The sequence below is a fragment of the Phaseolus vulgaris genome, chromosome 7 (genome assembly GCF_000499845.2).
Source record: "Phaseolus vulgaris cultivar G19833 chromosome 7, P. vulgaris v2.0, whole genome shotgun sequence".
Lineage (NCBI taxonomy): Eukaryota > Viridiplantae > Streptophyta > Magnoliopsida > Fabales > Fabaceae > Phaseolus > Phaseolus vulgaris.
The window spans coordinates 20,625,490-20,645,443 of NC_023753.2; the positions used below are offsets into that span (position 1 = coordinate 20,625,490).

The 19,954-nt window shown below is 30.5% G+C and overlaps 1 protein-coding gene across 1 annotated transcript; it reads left to right on the forward strand.

The window, feature by feature from the left end:
• Positions 1 to 16,401: 16,401 nt before the first annotated feature.
• Positions 16,402 to 17,710, forward strand: LOC137829227 (U-box domain-containing protein 1-like). Its single transcript, XM_068636025.1, has 2 exons — positions 16,402 to 16,994; positions 17,575 to 17,710. The coding sequence occupies exons 1-2, from the start codon at positions 16,402 to 16,404 to the stop codon at positions 17,708 to 17,710; spliced, it is 729 nt and encodes a 242-aa protein (XP_068492126.1).
• The last annotated feature ends 2,244 nt before the right edge of the window (positions 17,711 to 19,954 follow it).

Genomic DNA, 19,954 nt, shown 5'->3' on the forward strand with positions numbered 1-19,954 from the left:
AAGAAAAGAGGTCAAATGAGTTTTTTCCCCTTTAAAAAAGTTTAAAACTTTAAATTTAATATTTAAAAAAAAATCCATTTTTAATCTCTCCAACTTTAAAATGCATTCTTTTTTAACCAAAAATTAAAAAAAGAAAATATCTTTAACCATTTCAACAAAAATCCATAACATATTTTATAAAAATATATATAGCAAAGTTTTTCAAATTCGAAGTACTAGGAATAATGGAGCCAAATATCCCGTTAAGGTTATGTTTGACAATTTACAGAATCTAGTTTTTTATCTTTCATTTATTTCTCTTTAATAAAATTTTATCCATTAAGTTATTGGTTTAAGTAATATTTAACTCAAATTCTTTAAATAATCTATTGCTTAACTGCGTGAAATTGATTTTGTTTTGTTTTTGTTAGGATGAGGTAGTGGAATGACTTTGTTTTATCTTATATGCAAATTTTACTAATGAATTCTTGCTATTTTTTCTTTGAATTAAATTTTAGTGTTGTTTAAGATTTTTTGAAAAATTAAAAAAAGTACAATAAATTTTATTGATTTTAATAAAATATTTATAAGATTTTTTTATTTTCATTTTTACATCATAATAAGTAATGAAGAACATTTAAAAAGGAACAAAATAAGTAATGAATAGTAACTCTATGAGTATTTAGTCTTAATGCTGATAATAAGATAATGGGTACTTATATAAAAGATAAACTTAATTATTGTTTGGAATGCTATAACAATAATATAGAAAGTTCTATTAAATGTACATAAATTATACTTACTTGTAGTAACAGCTGAATTGCGTAATATAAAAGAAGAAATGTTAGATTTCACAAAATGAATTGGATTTTGAAAATATATAATTATTAAATTCTAATTGCTGTTCATATTTATATATCTTTTATTTGTTATGCTTTATTGGGTCTGTGTTAGGTTATTCACACAAATCTTATGAAAATTATTTGTATGGTATATTGGAATATATATATATATATATATTCCAATATACCATACAAAATATATATTCTCCACAGTGTCCTAGTATAGCTGTCCTATTAAATAATTCTAATTTAATTTCTTTTAAATTATACTTATTTAATGAGCGATCTTATTTTAAAATTTCTTTTTTTAAAATATGTTAATTATTTTCATTTACTTTCATTACATGAAATAAAAGAACGTTTTAATAACGAGTAAATAATATATTTAGCCAGAATTTTGATATTTTAAATATTTATAATTTTAACTGTTTAAATTTCTTTTAGATTTTTTTTATGATTTGGTTCATTGTTAACTTTTTAAAATCCTAAGTATAGTATATTTGTCAAAATGTTTTTACAATTATTTATTAAATATCTTGTAATGTGTATTGAAATTAATGGACAAAAGTGACATCAGTTTGTATCCTCAATCAATCATATTATATATCTAAGCTGGATTTCTTGTTCAACCATTTTAAATACGAAATAAATGTTGAAAGAGAAAATACTTATCTGAGTTCAAGGTTATTCGGAGTAAAGTTACTGGATTTTTTTAATATATAAATAATTATTGTCTTACAAATATATTAGCGAACAATAAAGAAATTTTAAAATATTTTATCTTACTTAATTAAGCAAAATATTTACAAATCACATATAAATGACTTTTTTTATATTTTTAAGATAAACAATGGATGTACTCATTGCATAAAATAAAGCAACATTACTAAAATAACTAAATGACAATCAAATAAAATTTATATTTTGAAAATTCTATTGCCTTAATTTAATTTTGATTAAATTAGTAAATTGCAGTTAGATTTTTTAATTATTAACTGCAATAATGTATTTATTAAGTAACTTTTGGGGTAGTTGCAATTTTATGAGGCTACCAAGTTGGTTTCCTTTGATTTTTAGATGTGTTATTTCTCGTCAGGGTTTTTTTTTTGTGTGTTAGGAGGGTACTCTACTCCTTTGGTGCTTTTGAGATAGTTCTTTTTTTTATATCTTTTAATCTATTAATTTTTTATCGATTAAAAAAATTAAGTAACTTTTGGACAATTTATTAAATAACTTCTAATATATTTTGATAGTACTGGATTTTTTAATTTCATTTTTTATCTTTCGAAAATACCATTCAACAGTAACATGGATGCTTTTGTTGTAAATACATGCTTTATTCATACACGAAAGAAGAGTATTTCATTCATCAAAGACATTACACTCGCTTACATTATTTGGGATCATTCTGGAAGCTATAAAAGCAGCCTAATCTAAAGCTATTTTTTTTTCTGATTAGATCTCCTTTTGAGTTAAGGTCGTAAATTTGATTATTAATAATATGAGAAAAAATTATTATTGTTGTATCTAGTATCATGTGATAAAAGTTAGGTGAATCAAGTTATTATTCAAGATTGTCTTCAATAATTCCCAATTGAACTGTGATGTTCTAATTTGATGGTAAATATTTAATCCAATAATAAACTACTTTTACAATGAATTGACCATTAACAAAAGTATCCACTTAACAAAATCAAACATAGCTATTTGATATATAACTAATTTTAGAATTTTGTCTAAAAATATAAACTCTATTATTATAAATAGAAACATGCACACTGAATGTACAATGTATAACAAAAATCAGATGTAGTAGCATGTAGATATTTATACAAGGCAAACTCAATGCCAAAATTATCAACCAAAGTACTATTAAATCATGTATCTAATAACAATGTCCCAATTGATATTAAAAAAAAGTATTAAGAGAAAGGGATGATTGAATATGATATAAGATAGGACAAGTTCCTTTCAGAAGACAAGTTTAAAGTTTGCTAGTCCATCCTAGATTTGGTACATTTAGACCAATAATTGCTTATTTAATATAATATTTAAGGCACATAAATCAGACAAAAACTAACCGTATTATATTTAAGACACATAAATTAGACCATAAAGTGGTTATATGTTACTGTTATAAAATCCATTTATATCTCATGATAACCATTCAATGTTTTTCTTAATGATCTGAGTCCAGCAAGACCTATAAATAGGTGACGACTCTCTCAGTAACAGGACACACAAAATTTTATTCTATACTCTTGCTCTTAGCTTTTTGTTAAGAATTTGTCATCATCTTTGTGCTCCAACATACTTAAACATCGTAGAGTCTTTTGCAGGTGGACCTTCCTCTCTCATCAGAGACCAATTGAAAACTCGTTCCCCGAGGAACACACAGTCCTTACCGAGTTGCAATCCCCGAGTTCATTTCCGGTGGGAATATTTGTCGCCCACCATGGGGCCTTGGTAAAACTTTTCCCTGGACCACTATAAAAATCCAGACATACACTCTCAATATGAGTATCCAACACTCAATATGAGTATCCAACAGGAAAACGATAGGGGATCCCCCCAAAACAAATGAGGAAAACCTACCTAGAACTGTGAGAGATGTCCTGGGCCAAATCCGAGAAAAATGGAACGAGATGTGGCATCCCTAAGAAAGCAACACAGGGCAAAATTGTTGGTACTACATGATCAGATAGCTCGTATGGACAACAACAACAACACCCAGGATAACCAAGGTCACTCAGAACGTACCGCCGAGTCCCAAAAAGTCCCCTCGAAAACTCAGATCGACAAAAGAGGAAAAAGTCTCACTCTACCACCAAAAGGTCATCTTGGAGGGGAACTCCCCCGAGTTCCATGCAAGGTGGGACAAAGCAGGAGACTCATGGGCACGAGCACCAGCCTTTTAGGACGCTTCTTAACTCATTGCTCAATCGCACTATGAGGGCCAACTTAAGGGGTTTTCACCCTTTCACGAGTGAGGTCACGAGGGCACATATGCCCCAAAGGTGGAATTGGCCTAGCTTGGAGAAGTACTCGAGAACCTTAGATCCTGAGGCACACGTTAAAGCCTACCTAACCCTGGCTTAGCTGTTCTCAGAGGACATGGACATGCAATGCACACTGTTTTCCACCACCCTGGTAGGGGTGGCCTTGAAATGGTATTACTCTTTATCCAGGAACTTAGTAAATTCCTTTGACACGTTTTGTGACAGGTTCCTCGTTAGGTTTGCTAATTGCAAGACCGTGGCCGCAACCTCGACATCTTTTCAAAATTTCATGCAGAGGGAGGCAGAAAGCTTGAGACACTTCATGGCTCGATTTGCTCAGGCCACTTTAAACATTCCTAACTTGCACCTAGCGGTATCCATGCATGCACTGCTGGTGGGGCTATGCCCAGGAAAATTCTTGGACACCTTATATGCAGAACCTCCCGAGGATATGGATCAGTGGCGGGCCAGAGCAGCAAACTACATGAACATCGAAGAAAATACCGATGCACGGAGGAAGTCAATGAAGACGCCGACCATGACGACTTTCTCGGCCACAAAAAAAGAAAGCAGGGGAGATTTGAAAATTATACCCTTTGAACGCTTCAAGGGAGATTATGCTACAAGAGGCCTACAACTTAGAGTTGGTACGCTTACCATCCCTAGCCTCTAACAACCTGTGGGAGAGCGAAGCAAAAATAATACAAGTTCAATCAAGAACTAGAAACGCTTAACCAAGTGCACGAAAAGACGCTCAACCAAATGCACGACAACACGCTCAACCAACGGCAAAGCAAAATAATGCAAGTTCAATCAATAACTAATAATGCTCAACCAAGAGCACAAGAACACGCTCAACCAAGAGCAAAGCAAAATAATGCAAGTTCAATAAAAACTCTAAACCAAGAGCACAACAACTCATTCAACCAAGAACAAAGAAAAATAACGAAAGTTTAATCAAGAACTAAAACGCTCAACCAAGAAAAAACAACTTGTTCAACCAAGAGCGAAGAAAAATAATGCAAGTTCAATCAAGAATTAGGAACACTTAACCAAGAGCACGACAACATGCTCAACCAAGAGCAAAGAAAAATAATGCAAGTTTAATCAAGAACGAAGCATGTTCAACCACGAGCATAGCTAAAAACCAAATCCAAACGGGTCCAAGCTGAACTCGTTCATCCTTCAAATTGATCCCCTGTACATCTTTTCGGATTTCGAGCTAAGGGGACTTATGTACATATCTCCAATTATGACCGGGTATATTCAAACTAATAACCGCTCATTTAATATAATATTTAAGGCAAATAAATCACACAATAACTGTCTATTTAATATTATATTTAAGACACATAAAAAAGATCATAAAGCGGTTATAGGTTACTATTATAAAATCCATTTATATCTCATGATAACCATTCAATGTTTTTCTTAATGGTCTGAGTCCAATAAGACCTATAAATAGGTGATGACTCTCTCAGTAAGAGGACACACAAAACTCTATTCTATACTCTTACTCTTAGCTCTTTATTAAGAATCTATCATCATCTGTGTGCTCCTACTGACTTAAGCATCGAATAATCTTTTGCAGGTGGACCTCCCTCTCTTATCAAAGAACAATAAAAAAAAGCTCGTTTCCCGAGGAATACGCAGTCCTCATTGAGTTGCACTCCCCGAGTTCATTTCCAGTAGGAACAACAAGTAATATTGAAAATTATATAAAAAAATTACTTTGCTTAACATATTTAACAAGCATAATTTTACTTATGAAAAAGGGAAATAAACCCAATCTAGTTAATTTCTTTAAGAATTTAGGTATAAAATTATGATTGTCCTTAAAAACTAGGACAATAAGAAATATAAAAGGGAGAATACCATAAAAAAATCAAGTATATCCATGATTCTTCTACGTCCATTAGCAAAAATGGAACTTGTATAAAATTTGTATTTAGCTTTATTAATCTTTAAGCAAAATGCATCTTCAAAGACATTGACGAGTGTCAAAATTCCATGGAAAATAATAATTAATGGGGGCACTTAGTATCTAGTTAATTTATAATCATTTAAATTCCCCATGATTTAGAATAATATTTTTGTAAATCTTATTACATGATTAAATATAAGGAATAAAGAGTGAATCAAAATCAAACAGGAAATTTTTTAAGCATAAACAAGGAGATTGATAAGTGTCAGATTTCACTAATATTTCATATTAAAATACAAGCACTTATGAATATTAATTGATAAAATAATTATAATATAACTCCTAATTTATGAATTTAAACATTTTTACATATTTTGTGATAATAATTTGAATTAGAACAATTTATTCCTAAATATGTGTTAATTTCAGGATTCTAGGGAAAAATTGAGATGAAAGGGCAAAAGGAGAATAGACAAAGCTAAAAATGGAAAGCTGAAACACACTAGCACTCACCGAAACTCGCCTAGGTGAGATTACTCCAGTGACGTTGGGCAGGTTTTCCTCCAACTCGCCCAGGCAAGAAGTCACTTAACTCAAGCCCAACTAGGTTAAATATGAGGCATGAGGCACAACCCTAGACTTCCGGTTGGGAGAATAGAAGGTGTTAGAAACCCTAGAGGAGGCAGTCGCCAAGGAGAAACATCATGGATCTTCTTTTCTTGCTCTTCATGCTTGTAATAGCCAACATGAGTGACTAATTTTACCCTTTGGGATTTGGAGTAATCTATTCAAACTCTTATATATTGAGGTGAATTTAAATATAATATTTTATTCTTGATTGATGATTGGTATTGTCATTTTATTTGTAATGCTTGTTTTTATGATATAGATCCTTAGATTTAACTGTAAAGTACTTCTAAGTTTCTGACCCAAATGATAATGCTTAACATATTTGAATGCTAGGAATGGATTTGAAATGTTAATTGCTATCAACGTCTAATCATAATGATAAGAATTTTTTATAAATATGTGAGAAATCGATATTTAGGAGACTCTCTTAATAATTTTACATGCGAGGAATCGATATACATGATTTTTATACGAGCATCAATATCAATCAAATGATAGAATATTACCATGCTATTCAAAATACAAAAGAGTAAAAAGGATGAACCTCAATCCCAATTTTCTCAATTGAGTCAACTAACTTTTTACTTTGTTTTTATTTAAATTTCATGCAAACTATTGTCAATATCAAATTAAATCAAATTATTATGCATATTCTTATACTTAGTGAATGTTACTATTAGAATTTTAAACAACTGTTCCTTGTGAGTTCGATATTCACCCTTAAGAGCAAATTATTACTCCTGACTTGGTACACTTTCCGTAAAAAGAGTCATCAGAGATCAAAGAAGAAGGTCCAACCAAAGCTAATGACTTAATTTCCCTTAAGTAATCAAATCAACTTTCTCTCAAGTGAGAAAATCTCGCTAAAAGTAGCACATAAAGAGAAGTCGGTCTTGACATTATTTTCATTCAAACAAAAATTCCTGTCTTGATTGAGAAGAACTTTCTTCAACATGAAGCACTTGTCCACTTGAATGAAACTTCCTTGCTTAAATGAGAATTCCTTAATTTACCAACCTATAAGGATTTCAAAGAACAATTTTGATAAGGAAGAGGAAAGGAACGAAATAATGGAGCAAAGAAAATATAAGATCAATGATCAATTGGGAATGAAAGATTTAAGGATTCATTTCTTTTGTTCCCCATCCTTTCTTGTATTTTGACTTGACCCTTATCACCATGAATGATTGAGCTCTTGCATTTGTTGAGATTGAAAGTAATATATCAAACTTCATTTCATTCCTCTTGATTTATATATATGAAATGCTATTATTCAATGTTAATGGTTTGATTTTATTTTTAATGCTAAGGTGGCTTGATAATTCTTCTTTTGATTTTGATTTAGATTCAAGTTGGAAAATACATTCAAAATATATTTTTAACACTACAAAAAAATATTGATTAGAATGGGCCAAAAATCGACACTAACTATGAAAAACCTTTCGCAAAAGCGTATTTATCATGGGCATAACGTCAATGCAAATTTGGAAGCTAATCTAGTCGACGTAAATATATTGGCAGGCGCGGACGACACATGGCGGGTGTTTTTTGCGGAGGTCAAGCGTGGGCTTAGGCTACAAGGAGTTAACAAATTTATAAAAAATCGTGGGTTTGACGGACGTTTCATCCACACAAAATTATATTACAATTAAAATAGTATGGACTTAGCCTTCTAGGAGTCCACACATTTCTAAAGCAACGTGAGTTTAATCCACGAAAGTGCCACACCATCTTTAAATGAGCGGGAGTTGTTGGCCACAAATAAGCGTAGGCTTAGTCTTGGCCACAAATAAGCGTAGGCTTAGTCTTGGCCACAAATTAGCATGGGCTAAGCCTTCAAAATTTATTTTATATTATTTATTTGAGAAAGTGTAGGCTTAGCCTACAAGTTTGACACACAAAGAAGGCGCGCGAAATTATTTTATTGAAACATATTTTAAAATTATCTGATTATAATTAAAAACAAAAATATTTTTTTATTGAAATTTTAAAATGACATTAACTAATGTAAAATCAATTTTAAAATTACTTTATTTCTCTCTTTCTTATTGCATTTATCCTATTTTTTACCAATTTATTTTTTTTAATATAATTATTAAAGATACATTTATTTTAGGGAGCAATTTGATGATGAAGAAATGTTTTTCTTACTAAAATAGGTTTTATTTATAACTTTTTCTTTATACTTATTACTTGTCTTGAAAATTTTGTTTTTTCTATGAGTAAGAAAAAATATTTTTTTGATGACAAAGAATGTATGAACAACCACCTGTCTTCTCCACTTGTTTCTCTCTACTTGGTATACAACAATTTGGTCAATGGTCAATAGTCAATTGCCAATGGTCAATAGTCAATTGCCAATGGTCAATGTGATAAAAATAGCCGTTGCATAAACTGTGTAGTTAGGTTTAAAACCATATCGTAGCAAATGAGCCCTCACATGTGATGATGGAAGAATTTTCTCACAGACACACTTTATGCAAGGACACCTTATCCCTCCTTCTAAAGTATAAAAAGTTTGATCTATTGCCTTTGAAACAAATTCACTCACTCCAGTAATGAATTGTTTGCTAAGTCTCCTTGAAGGATCAAGTCATTCATACATCCAACTTCGATCCATTTTTCTGCATAGAATATATGTATATAGTAGTGAATAAATTATTAACCAATATTACACCGCTCTATGAGTAGTGATATATAAGAATTATCAAACAAAACTATCATGCCATATCACAATTCAGTTTGTAATGAACTTGATAGTAAGGATATTTTTACCAAAATATGAAACACATGTTGGATCAAGAATGAATTGATCACTAGACAAATGAAAGAAACCGTGAATTCTTTCACTTTTAAGATACCTAAACCATGAATAGGTTTGGGTGAGTTTAGTTTTGTAGGCTATTTTTATTTTTTATTAACTATTATTATGACGTTTTACTAGAACCTTCGAGCCTAAGATTCTATTTACAAGAACCTCTTCCCCATAAATTTTGTTTAGAGAAAAAGCTACTTTATAAACAGTAACTTGAAGCAAATTACTTTATAAACAATGCATAAACCAAATTTCCACAATATCCAATACAAAATTGGTGGTTTGAAGAACCAACCGTGATGACAATGGAGAATCCTAACCATGCACTGTGCACATACCATACTTTCATTCATAAACTAACCACGCCTTTAAAATCTACTAAAGAAATCACATAATAATACATGTAGTTCTTTTTACCATACATGAGAAATAATAATTAAAACCTGGATATTTTTTATGGCCATAACTTTATACTAATTAATAGTAATAATATATTATTAACTTAATTTGAGCATTTTTATTATTATAATGATAATGGTAATTGATGGTTAATAACCAGAAAATGCAGACTCAGGTGGTGTGAGAGGGATACTATATCATGCCTCATACACTATTTTTCTTATGGGTGGGTCCCAACTTATATCTCTATAATTCCTCCTTTGAATGGTCAGGCTACAAATCATTGATCTTCATGTGAAACCACACTCTGTTTCATCTTTTTATCACTCTCATTGTCTATCCAAATTTAATTCCTTTTTTGCAATCTCCCATTGGTAATTAACCCTTTCCATAATTCCCATTTCTATTCCTATTATTGTAATTCTCTTCCTAGGATAATTGCGTGTTTGTATGTTTAGGTTTCTATTTAATGGATGGTCTAACAATCTTTACAGTTACATTATGAAAATTAAAACCCTGTCATATTTTCAGGTTGCTTACCCTGAAGACCCATCTCAATTAACTTCAAATATCTCCCAGGTTGTAGCAATTCACCCACGATCCTGTCAGGTACACTCAAATCCCTTTCAATCACATGTACTCGGCGTCCATCCTACAATAAAGAAGCACAAAACAAGATCATTTGATCATTCTCCAAACAAGCAAATGCTCCATTCAAGAAAAGTTTAAGAGGGTTCTCCAGAACTTCTATACCATATTTTCAAGTTATTAGAAAGAAACTATAGCAGTGCTATGACAGAGATAAATGACATAAGTGAATCTGGTCAAATGGTCACATAAGTACATTCTGAATGAGTTTGGTCCAAATTCTACATCCAATTATATAAACTTTTCACATAAATTTTATGTTTTCTTTGTCTAATTGTTGAGAAAATGAAAACAGAAAAAGAATATGAACATTTTATTTGTAGAATAAATGCTCTATAGTGAATGCCTATAAGTGTAGCCAATAGCCGTATCTTCTACATTTCTACCTAGACATGGTTTCACTTAAAATTCTCTCTAGTTTTCTTTCATCATCTTGAAACTTCTTTTTATATGTTAGCATTACTTTTGTACTTGGAATCGTGATTTGATACACAGTCTTGAAATGACACCGTCAAAGAAAAGTGGAGTGGGTCATAATTTTTTTAAAAAAATACTCTTGTAAAACTTAAGCTCATAACAGATTGCATGCATTTGAAGAGGTAAGTCAAATAGTTAGATTTAATAGTGACTTTTTAAAATCACACAAGGATTATTATCATAAAAAGAGAAATTAATTAGCTTGCTTATAAAAGTTTGGAATCATATAAGATGATAGGATCTATGTATCCTTGCTTATTAGTCTAAACGCGTGATATAGACAATGGTATTGTATTGAGGAAAAGTAACACATAACAATGACAATAACATTGTAGTAAGCAACATATGTATCCTTTACAGAATCTCACATAAAAAGATTTCGCAGCAATCAAGTGGAATATCAACCCAAATCAATTCCAATGAGCTATGGTGACCCAACTCACCAACACAACCAATAACAAGAAATTTTCTTATTAAAATAATTGTTTTGTCAAATAATCTGTAGTGTAGCTAATAACATAGTTTAGTTATATGAAACAAATTGATTTACTAATATATCAACCTTTGGAGATTATTATTTTCTTTTCTGAAAATCTTTGTTACATTAGTAATTAACTAGACAGTCTCACAATAATGGCACTTTTGTATCTCTTAGTTTACACACCATATACATTATTATACAAAGATTATTTTCTAACTTTCTGCAGCATATTTGAAGGCTTATATTTGTGGGAGTGAAAGATAAACTCAAATAAAAGCAACGGTATAGTTAATATGATTAGTTGTCAGCCTAAAATTTTTGCAAATAAGAATTATTCATAACCATATACCAACAAATAAGATCATGTTCTCCAAATTTCTCAACCTTGTTTCCGAACCAGCTGTATGTGTGTATATACTTATTGGCAAAACTAGCTAGTTTAGATAGAAACTAGAAGCCAAATTCTTCTATGAGAATATATGATTTATTTTGTTCATTTTATTTTTTTCTTCAACAGATCCAAATATAGCAATCTTCTCTCCATAATAATGCCACCAATAGTGTCCAAAAAAAACAAAACTAAGAAGTTATATCAAGCAGAGACAAGGCCAGTGTTGCATTGCTTGTCAGTTGAGGAATCCCTAAAGTAATAAAAACAGGGGGACCCCTAAATTGTAGATGGACGTGTTGGTGAGCAAAAAATATGTACAACATTTAGTTCTTTGGGCACCAACAAATATGTTTATTGTTAAACCAATGGCAACATCTTACTATTCAATTTGCTTTATTTAATATCGTTAGACTAATTTACTCTGCATACTAACTGTCATACCCTTATGGTATGTTTTCTTTTAAAATAATATGAAGAATATTTAACATATTCAAGATTAAATGTTAGTCTTTTTTATACTCATACATTGTATTATAACTATTATCTCTTACAATGTTATGATATAAATGGTCAAACAAGAATCCAATAAATAACCCTTTAACCAAAATGATATCTTCCATTTGAGTTTTGTAAAGGGTATAATTTGTGTCTAACACCTTTTCATTCACATCTTAAATCCATGATGATTAATTTATTAATTGAATATTAATTAAGGTTATTGATTCTCCATTTAAGGTTGTTGAAGATGCTTTGCTGCATAAAACAAGATATGCCAAAAGAGGACAGTAATAAATGGCTCCAATGCTTGCTTGAATACCATACTATTTCATGTTTTTGTATTTTCTATTATTCATTATGCTTTTTATGTGAACACTTCCTTACACCTCTAATTTTTGTGACAATCTTTTTCTTAGCTACTTTCACTTCTCTTCTTTCTCATCTCATTCATTTTATCTATAGGCCCAAACACAACCCATAAGCTATTTGAAATTATAAAAAAAATCATGGTATTCTGTAATCACACAAAACCTTTGATACATACAAGGATGAATCATGAAATACTCAGTTAATTGAATTCTACAAAAGGCAGCTAAAAGAGAATGATGCATTAGTATGTGGAGACAACTGTGGATGGTTGTTCTATAAATAATGGTATACTGATTGTGATCATTGTTCTATTTTCTGATGTGGTTTATTGCTGATAGTCTTTCTTTATTGATTTATTTGCTAGAAATAAATGCTAGTTGACATCTTTGGCAATACAAATAGATAATCCAAACAGAGCATGGCATCAAAAGTTTTTCAAATAAAAAATTATGATCAAAAGTAATAAATAATGAACCTGATTTTGTAAATGTGTATTGGAAGATGTCCCACCAACAGTCCAGTGAAATTTCGAGGAGATTCAGGATTACAAGATGGGGATTCGGCTAAGACTAATCTTACTGGTGGATTTTATGATTCTAGCAACAACATTAAGTTTACCTTCACCACAACTTATACAATGACCTTGTTGAGTTGGACTGTCATGGAGATGCACGCAAAATTTAAATTAATGTTAAATCACTAAAATAAGGTGTTAGGGCGAGAATCAATGAAAATCAATAATACAATGTTAGGGCAAAATCGAGAGTTGGAATCAAAAATAAAATTACACACAACACAGAAAGAAAGGAATCGAGATGAAAACCTAGGGCAAAACCGCGGAGACTTCGTTTGCGTTCTCATGGTGGCACGACTACTCCATCACGGTGGCATGCTGCTCAAGCTCAAGCGCTATGAACGGTGACTACTCCCAGTATGAACGACGGTGGCACGCTGCTCAAGCTCAAGCGCTATGAACGATGACTTCTCCCTGTATGAACGATGACTCGCATTAATTTCACTCGTGGAAATGCGCTCGCTCTGAAAAGGGTTTAAAATTTTCTTAAAATATTCGAAACCTTAACAATTAAGAAGTTTTCAAATAAATAAAAATTAATTGTTTGTGTGGGCTTCACCTTCAGAGTTTCATTATTTATTTAAATTTAATTTAAAACGTTTAGCGAGGGCTAAACCTTCAAACTTTTAAATTTTTATTATTTTTATGCTTTTAATAGTGGCAGTTTCACCCACGCAAGCCTTTTTCTATTTTTTTATTAAAGTTTGCGTGGGTATAACCCACACTTTCTCACATTTTATTTGAATTTTGTTAATAGCGAAGGCTTATTTGACACTATTTAGTGTCGACCTAAGACCTTCGCCTTTTTTTTTGCAGTTAAATCAACTTTTTCTTGTAGTGTAATCAAATCATCTTATGGCTTTGAAAGTTAGAAATATATTTGAATTTGTTATTGAACTAATTTTTTAGCTTAAGGGAAAAGTTTTGTTTTAATAACTTGAGAAATCAATTACTGCAAGGGAACTTGATGGAATTCATATATAGATAATCATATTTGATTTCAATTTAACCTTTATGACTAAATAGTAAGTGAACAACTGGTGACTTTTTTTACGGTAAGTGTATTGTGTTTGAAGTAATAATTTGTCCCTAAAGACGAATATCGCATCCACAAGGAACAATTGAATTCTCAAGTATAATATTCACTAAATAGAAACACAAAGTTTGTTGGGATTTTTGTGTGTATGAGTTTGCAATAATGTAAAAGTAATGCAAAGTAAAAAGTTGTTTGATTCAATTCGGAAAATTAAGATTGGGGTTCATCCTTCTCACTCTTTTGTGTTTCTAAAATCATGTAATATTTTTTTGATTGATATTGATGCCCATATAAAATTCATTTATATCAATTTCTTGCATATAAAACTATTAAGATAGTATCCTAAATATCGATTCCTTGCATATTTATGAAAACTCCTTACCATTACGAATAAATATTGATAACAATTAACATTTCAAATTTATTCCTAGTATTCAAATATGTTAAGCATTATCACTTAGGTTAGATGCTTAGAAGTACTTTTTAGTCAAATCTAAGGATTAAAATCCTGATAAAACAAGCGTTAAGAATAAAATGACAATACCAATCATTAGTCAAAAACAAAATATTATGTTTAAATATCACCTCAATACATAAAAGCCTGAACATATTACTCATAATCTCAAAGGGTAGAAATAGTCACTCATGTTGACCACTACAAATATGGAAAGCAAGAAAAGAAGATCCAAGATGTTTCTCCTTGACGGTTGCCTCCTCTAGGGTTTTCTATCTCCTTATATTCTCCCAATGATGTCTAGGGTTATGCCTCACGCCTCATATTTAACCTAATTGTTCTTGGGCTAAGTGACTTCTCGCCTTGGGGAGTTATAACTTGCTTGAGTGAGTTTGATGAGAAAAAACCCAACTTCCCTGGACTGAACTCGCCTGGGCGAGTCTTGGGCAAGTTCCTTTGGAGTGAGCTTGCTTGGGGGAGTTTAGGTGAGTTTTGAGCGTTCTAAATTTCCCTTTTCATCTTTTTTATTCTCTTTTAGTCCTTTCATCTTCAATTTACCTTAGAATCCTGAAATTAACACAAATTTAGGAATCAATCGTTCTTATTCATATTATAATCACAAAATATGTAAAGAGGTTTAAATTCATAAATTAGAGGTTAAATTATAATTATTTTATCAATAAATATGCATAAGTGTCCGTCTTTTAATATGAAATATTACTAAAATATGACACGTATCAACAACTTTGCATTTACATCTTTTTATTTATTTATAAAACTTCATGTTAAGCATCATTATGAAACTTGACATCTCAAATAGGTTGACACCCCAGGATCCAACAATCATTTATCATTACATAAAAAAGTATTATTAAAAAAAAAAGATTACAAACACGTAAGGGAAGACTAGATCAAAACTCATACATAAGGAAAAACAACAAACTAGATAAGGAGGTAAAAACCTATGAAACAAATAAAATAATGAAAATCCAAAAAATCTTGGATAATCAATTATCTTAACTTGAAATTTCTTAGTATCTTTTTAGGACGCCAAGTCTCCTAAAAGTTTGAATAACATCGTCTTTATTCTCATTAAAAAAAATCTTTCCTACTAACTTTAATCATTCAATACTTAGAAACAATTAATCATTCAATACTTAGAAACAATGTTGCATTCTTTTAGGAAGTTATTATAGAAAGAAAAAGGCAGATTAGCATTGCATTTAAATATTTTGATAACAAGTTTAATTAAGATCATATATATTGCCAAATATATTTTAAATCCTTAGGATATGACACTTGTTTATGCTACACTCACTAAAAAAATATTTAGTTTTAACAGGGTTTTGTTACCGGAGGTTACAATAAGCTCTCTTAACATACATTTTTATTGAGGTTTTTTAAACCCCTGACAAGTTTTTGGGTGTTTTTAAAGAACCAAAACAAATTTTTATTATTTCTCTCTTTAACAATTTTATAGGCATACTAATCCTTAACATTACTCTTCCTGTCTTAATCTCTTAGTTCCATTTTCTTTTTAGCAGGGTCTTCCACAGGTTCAAAAATTTCTTGGAACTATCTCCAGTTCATCTTGTTTCTTGTTTTGCTCTTTAGTTTTTAGCTTTTTCTCTTTAGTTTTCGTTCATTAATTTTATATGGTTGTGGAGGGGAATGAAAGAGTTTCTGATTGTTGGCAAAGATGAGGCTATGTTTTCTAATTCGTTCAGTGTCTCGCTTAGGAACAAAGTGATTACGATTTGGAAGAGGCTCAGGGAATCGATTAGGGGCAATTTTATGGAGTTGGAGAATTTGATTCGTCAGGATCCGGATAAGACGACAATTCCCTATGGCAGTCTTCACTTGATTACTCGTTACGTGATGAACTATGGTAACAAAAGTTCTTGTTGGAAAATTGGCAACTGGTTTCGTTGATATCCAAAGGCAAGCTGCATATGAACTTCAGTTACTTGCAAAAACCGACACGGTTAATCAAAGTGTCATAACTGAGGTAGGAGCTATTCCCTTTCTTGTAACACTTATAGGATTTCAAGATTCAAGGATTCAAGAGCATGCAGTGACATTCAAACTATCGATATTTGACAACAAGATTTTGATCATGGTGATAGGTGCAGTTGATAGCATAATAGAAGTACTTGAATCAGGGAAGACCACTGAGGCAAGGGAGAATGTAGCATCATCAATATATAGCTTGTCTATGGTGGAAGAGCTCAAAGTGCAAATTGGAGGAAGACCAATGGCAATACCTACCTTAGTTAGACTCTTGAAAAAAGGAACTTTAATAGGGAAAAAAGATGTTGCATATGCACTGTTCAATATTGCAGTTTACAATCCTAACAAGGTTAATATTGTAAAGGTTGGGGTAGTTCCCGTGCTGGTTGAGTTGTTGATGGATGACAAGGATGGCATAACAGATGATGCACTTGCAATGCTTGCTTTGCTCCTTGGTTTCTCTGAGGGGTTAGAACAAATAAGATAGTAGAGTATTAGTGCCACTTATTATTGATCTTATGAGGTTTGGTTCAGTGAAAAGGAAGGAAAATTCAATATCCCTTTTGCTAAGACTGTGCAAAGAAGATGGGGAAGTGGTGGCAAGGAGGCTTTTCGCAAATCTAAGAAGCATTCCTTCTCTTCAAAACTTTGCTGCTGATGGATCTTTGAGAGTTAGGAGATGTTCTTCAAATATGGACTGGAATATGCTCTTCAACTATTATATCTCAGTAAACCTCCATGATCCTGCCACAAAGTTGCTAAGTAAACTTAAAGACCATGATTTACGAAAATAACTCAAGAAGATATCAATAAACAAATTCTTGTGGATATTCAAGTTGCATAGTGCTTCAATAATATGAAACATGTCTTCTTTTGATGGTAACTGTGTTGTATAATAGTGTTGTGGTTATTGGTAAATTAATACATAATCATGATGTTCATTGTTTTTTTTAGTTTGAGATGTATGGTTCTTCTCTCTCAACTTTATTAGAATTAGAATATGTGACTTAGCTTTTTGTAGTTTATAATTATTTGTTTCCATCTTCAGTGTTGTTGAGGAAGACACCAACCGTGCTATTAAGCTGAAGAATGGTGTATTTGTTGAAGGTCGTAAAATTAGAGTGAAACATGCAATGGCTTGTCCTCCCCATGAGGAACGAAAGTCGAAACCAAATAAAGGTTGATATTAACTTAGTTATGGTTCAGCATACTGTGATATTTTCATATTCCATGTTGTTTAAAATACTTATGTTATTCTAATGACTTGTAAACTTTTTGTAGTAATTATTACTTTCAATTAGTTTCTATGATCCTGTTTCTTCAAGTTTTTCAATTTCTCCAGCATTACAAGTTAAAATCAAAATAGTAGAAAACCCATATTTTATGACTAAGTTAAAATACTCCTTGTACTTCCTCAACAACAACGTAAAATTCTCAAATTCTAATGGATAAAATTTAGAGTGACGTTCTTTAGATGTTTTAACTTGAATTTTCACCTTAATAATCAAACTCAAATAATATTCCAATAATTTAACTTCAATATATTATTCACTGACATCTTATACTAACTCCTTAGTTTTATTTTGATATCTGATTACTTCATTATAAATTTATCTTTAAAACGATGCTTAAATAAATGAAGGTACTCTTAATCTTAATTTTTAAAAGCATGTAAAGAATTTATATTAGTATAGATTATTATTAATATGTAAGCATTTTTATTTTTATCGAAAACATATTTTATTTTTTATTATTTGTGAAAATACCGAAGAAGAAAAAAAAGAACAAAATGAAATCGTTTTGATTATCCATTTAAGTTGACCTTGGAAGAACCAATTGAAGGAGTCCACATTCTAACACATTTACATCTCACATAACCTTTTTTGCGAGTCATACATAAATATTCCATATACTCTATTGTTTTAAAAAATACAAAAGTTAGAGCTAATTGAATTTCTAAATTTTTAAAATATTTATTTTTTATCATTTTTCTGTTATTTTAAGATTTGTCTGCGTTAAAAAAATAACCTATTAAAAAATTATAATCCATTTAAAAAAAACACAAAAAAGGAAATTAACGGGATTTTGAAATTCCCTATAAGTAATGAGAGTTTATAAAATTTTGAAAAATAATTGATTTTACAGGAACTACTCAAAACCGCATATAATCCGTTAATGATCTTAGAGAATAACAAATCACTTAATAGGGGTTAAAATCACGATAACGATAAATATAATTTCGTTAAAAATATATTTTGTTATAGTGAACAGTATGAAACATTATATTATTCTTTAATTTTTCTATAGTACCTCTATATATATATCATGAAATTGTTTGCTGTGTGGGGAAATTATAGCCACTAGGACTAGCGAAAGGAATCAACATGACATCCTTATGCAGCTTAATAAGACTTCTAAGAAATTCTTAGTAACACAAAAGACAAAGGAGAAATGATATCTCCTTGCTTTACAACTATGAATAGCTAAAGCAGCCAACAAATTAATCGGCCATAATGCAAACTAGGCTCAATACAATGAGAAAATTTCTCACCTATACTTAATTACCTAATAACCTTCAATAAAATAATCTAATTTAAAATATCAAAAGCTATAGTTTACCTCCAAAACACTTTTTATCAACCACATTTATATCTTCATAAGTAAAAGTCATGTTATTGTACAAAAATCATTTTATCAGATAAAACGAGCAATCTACGAATAAGATTCTTAAAGATGATTTTAAACTTAAAATTTGTCATAACAATCTCAATTTTTTATTTGCTCTAGGCTTATTGGAGATAAGAATGACTAAATTGAAATTATAACTAGTCATTTAGGTAAAAACCCACATGTAAATATTATATGCATATTTTTTAATTAATCCTAATAACTTTAAAAGAAAATAATAGAAAATTCATTAGTTTAAAGGACTATTCATATTTATATCGAAAACATCATTCCCTACTTCTTGAATAAAAGAACTATATTTCTTAGTAGTCACAGAAGAAGGAATCACCAAAATATTATCATTATCAATATAATTATTACCAATAACAAATATATCAAAAAAAATATTGATAACATGACTTTCAATCCCAAATTGGTCTTCGAGAAGCCTATCATCATGCCACAAGCCAAACTTTTAGTATTATGATATAGTATTTTTCTTCCAATTTTTTTTTTTCAAATTTCGTTTAGATTTGCGTATTCATTATAATTCAAATAAATGCTGTTGCAAGAAATATTTGAAGAAGATTTTTTAACGATATATTCTAATGATATTTGTTTTTTTTAAGTGTTTAATCGAGATTTTTCAATTTAAAAAATTCGAGCGAATATTTTTGCAAAAGATTTGATTCCAATGTTTTTTTGAGATATTTGTAGATTTAATTATGTAATTTTTTTTATCTCATATCTCGTTTCCCATT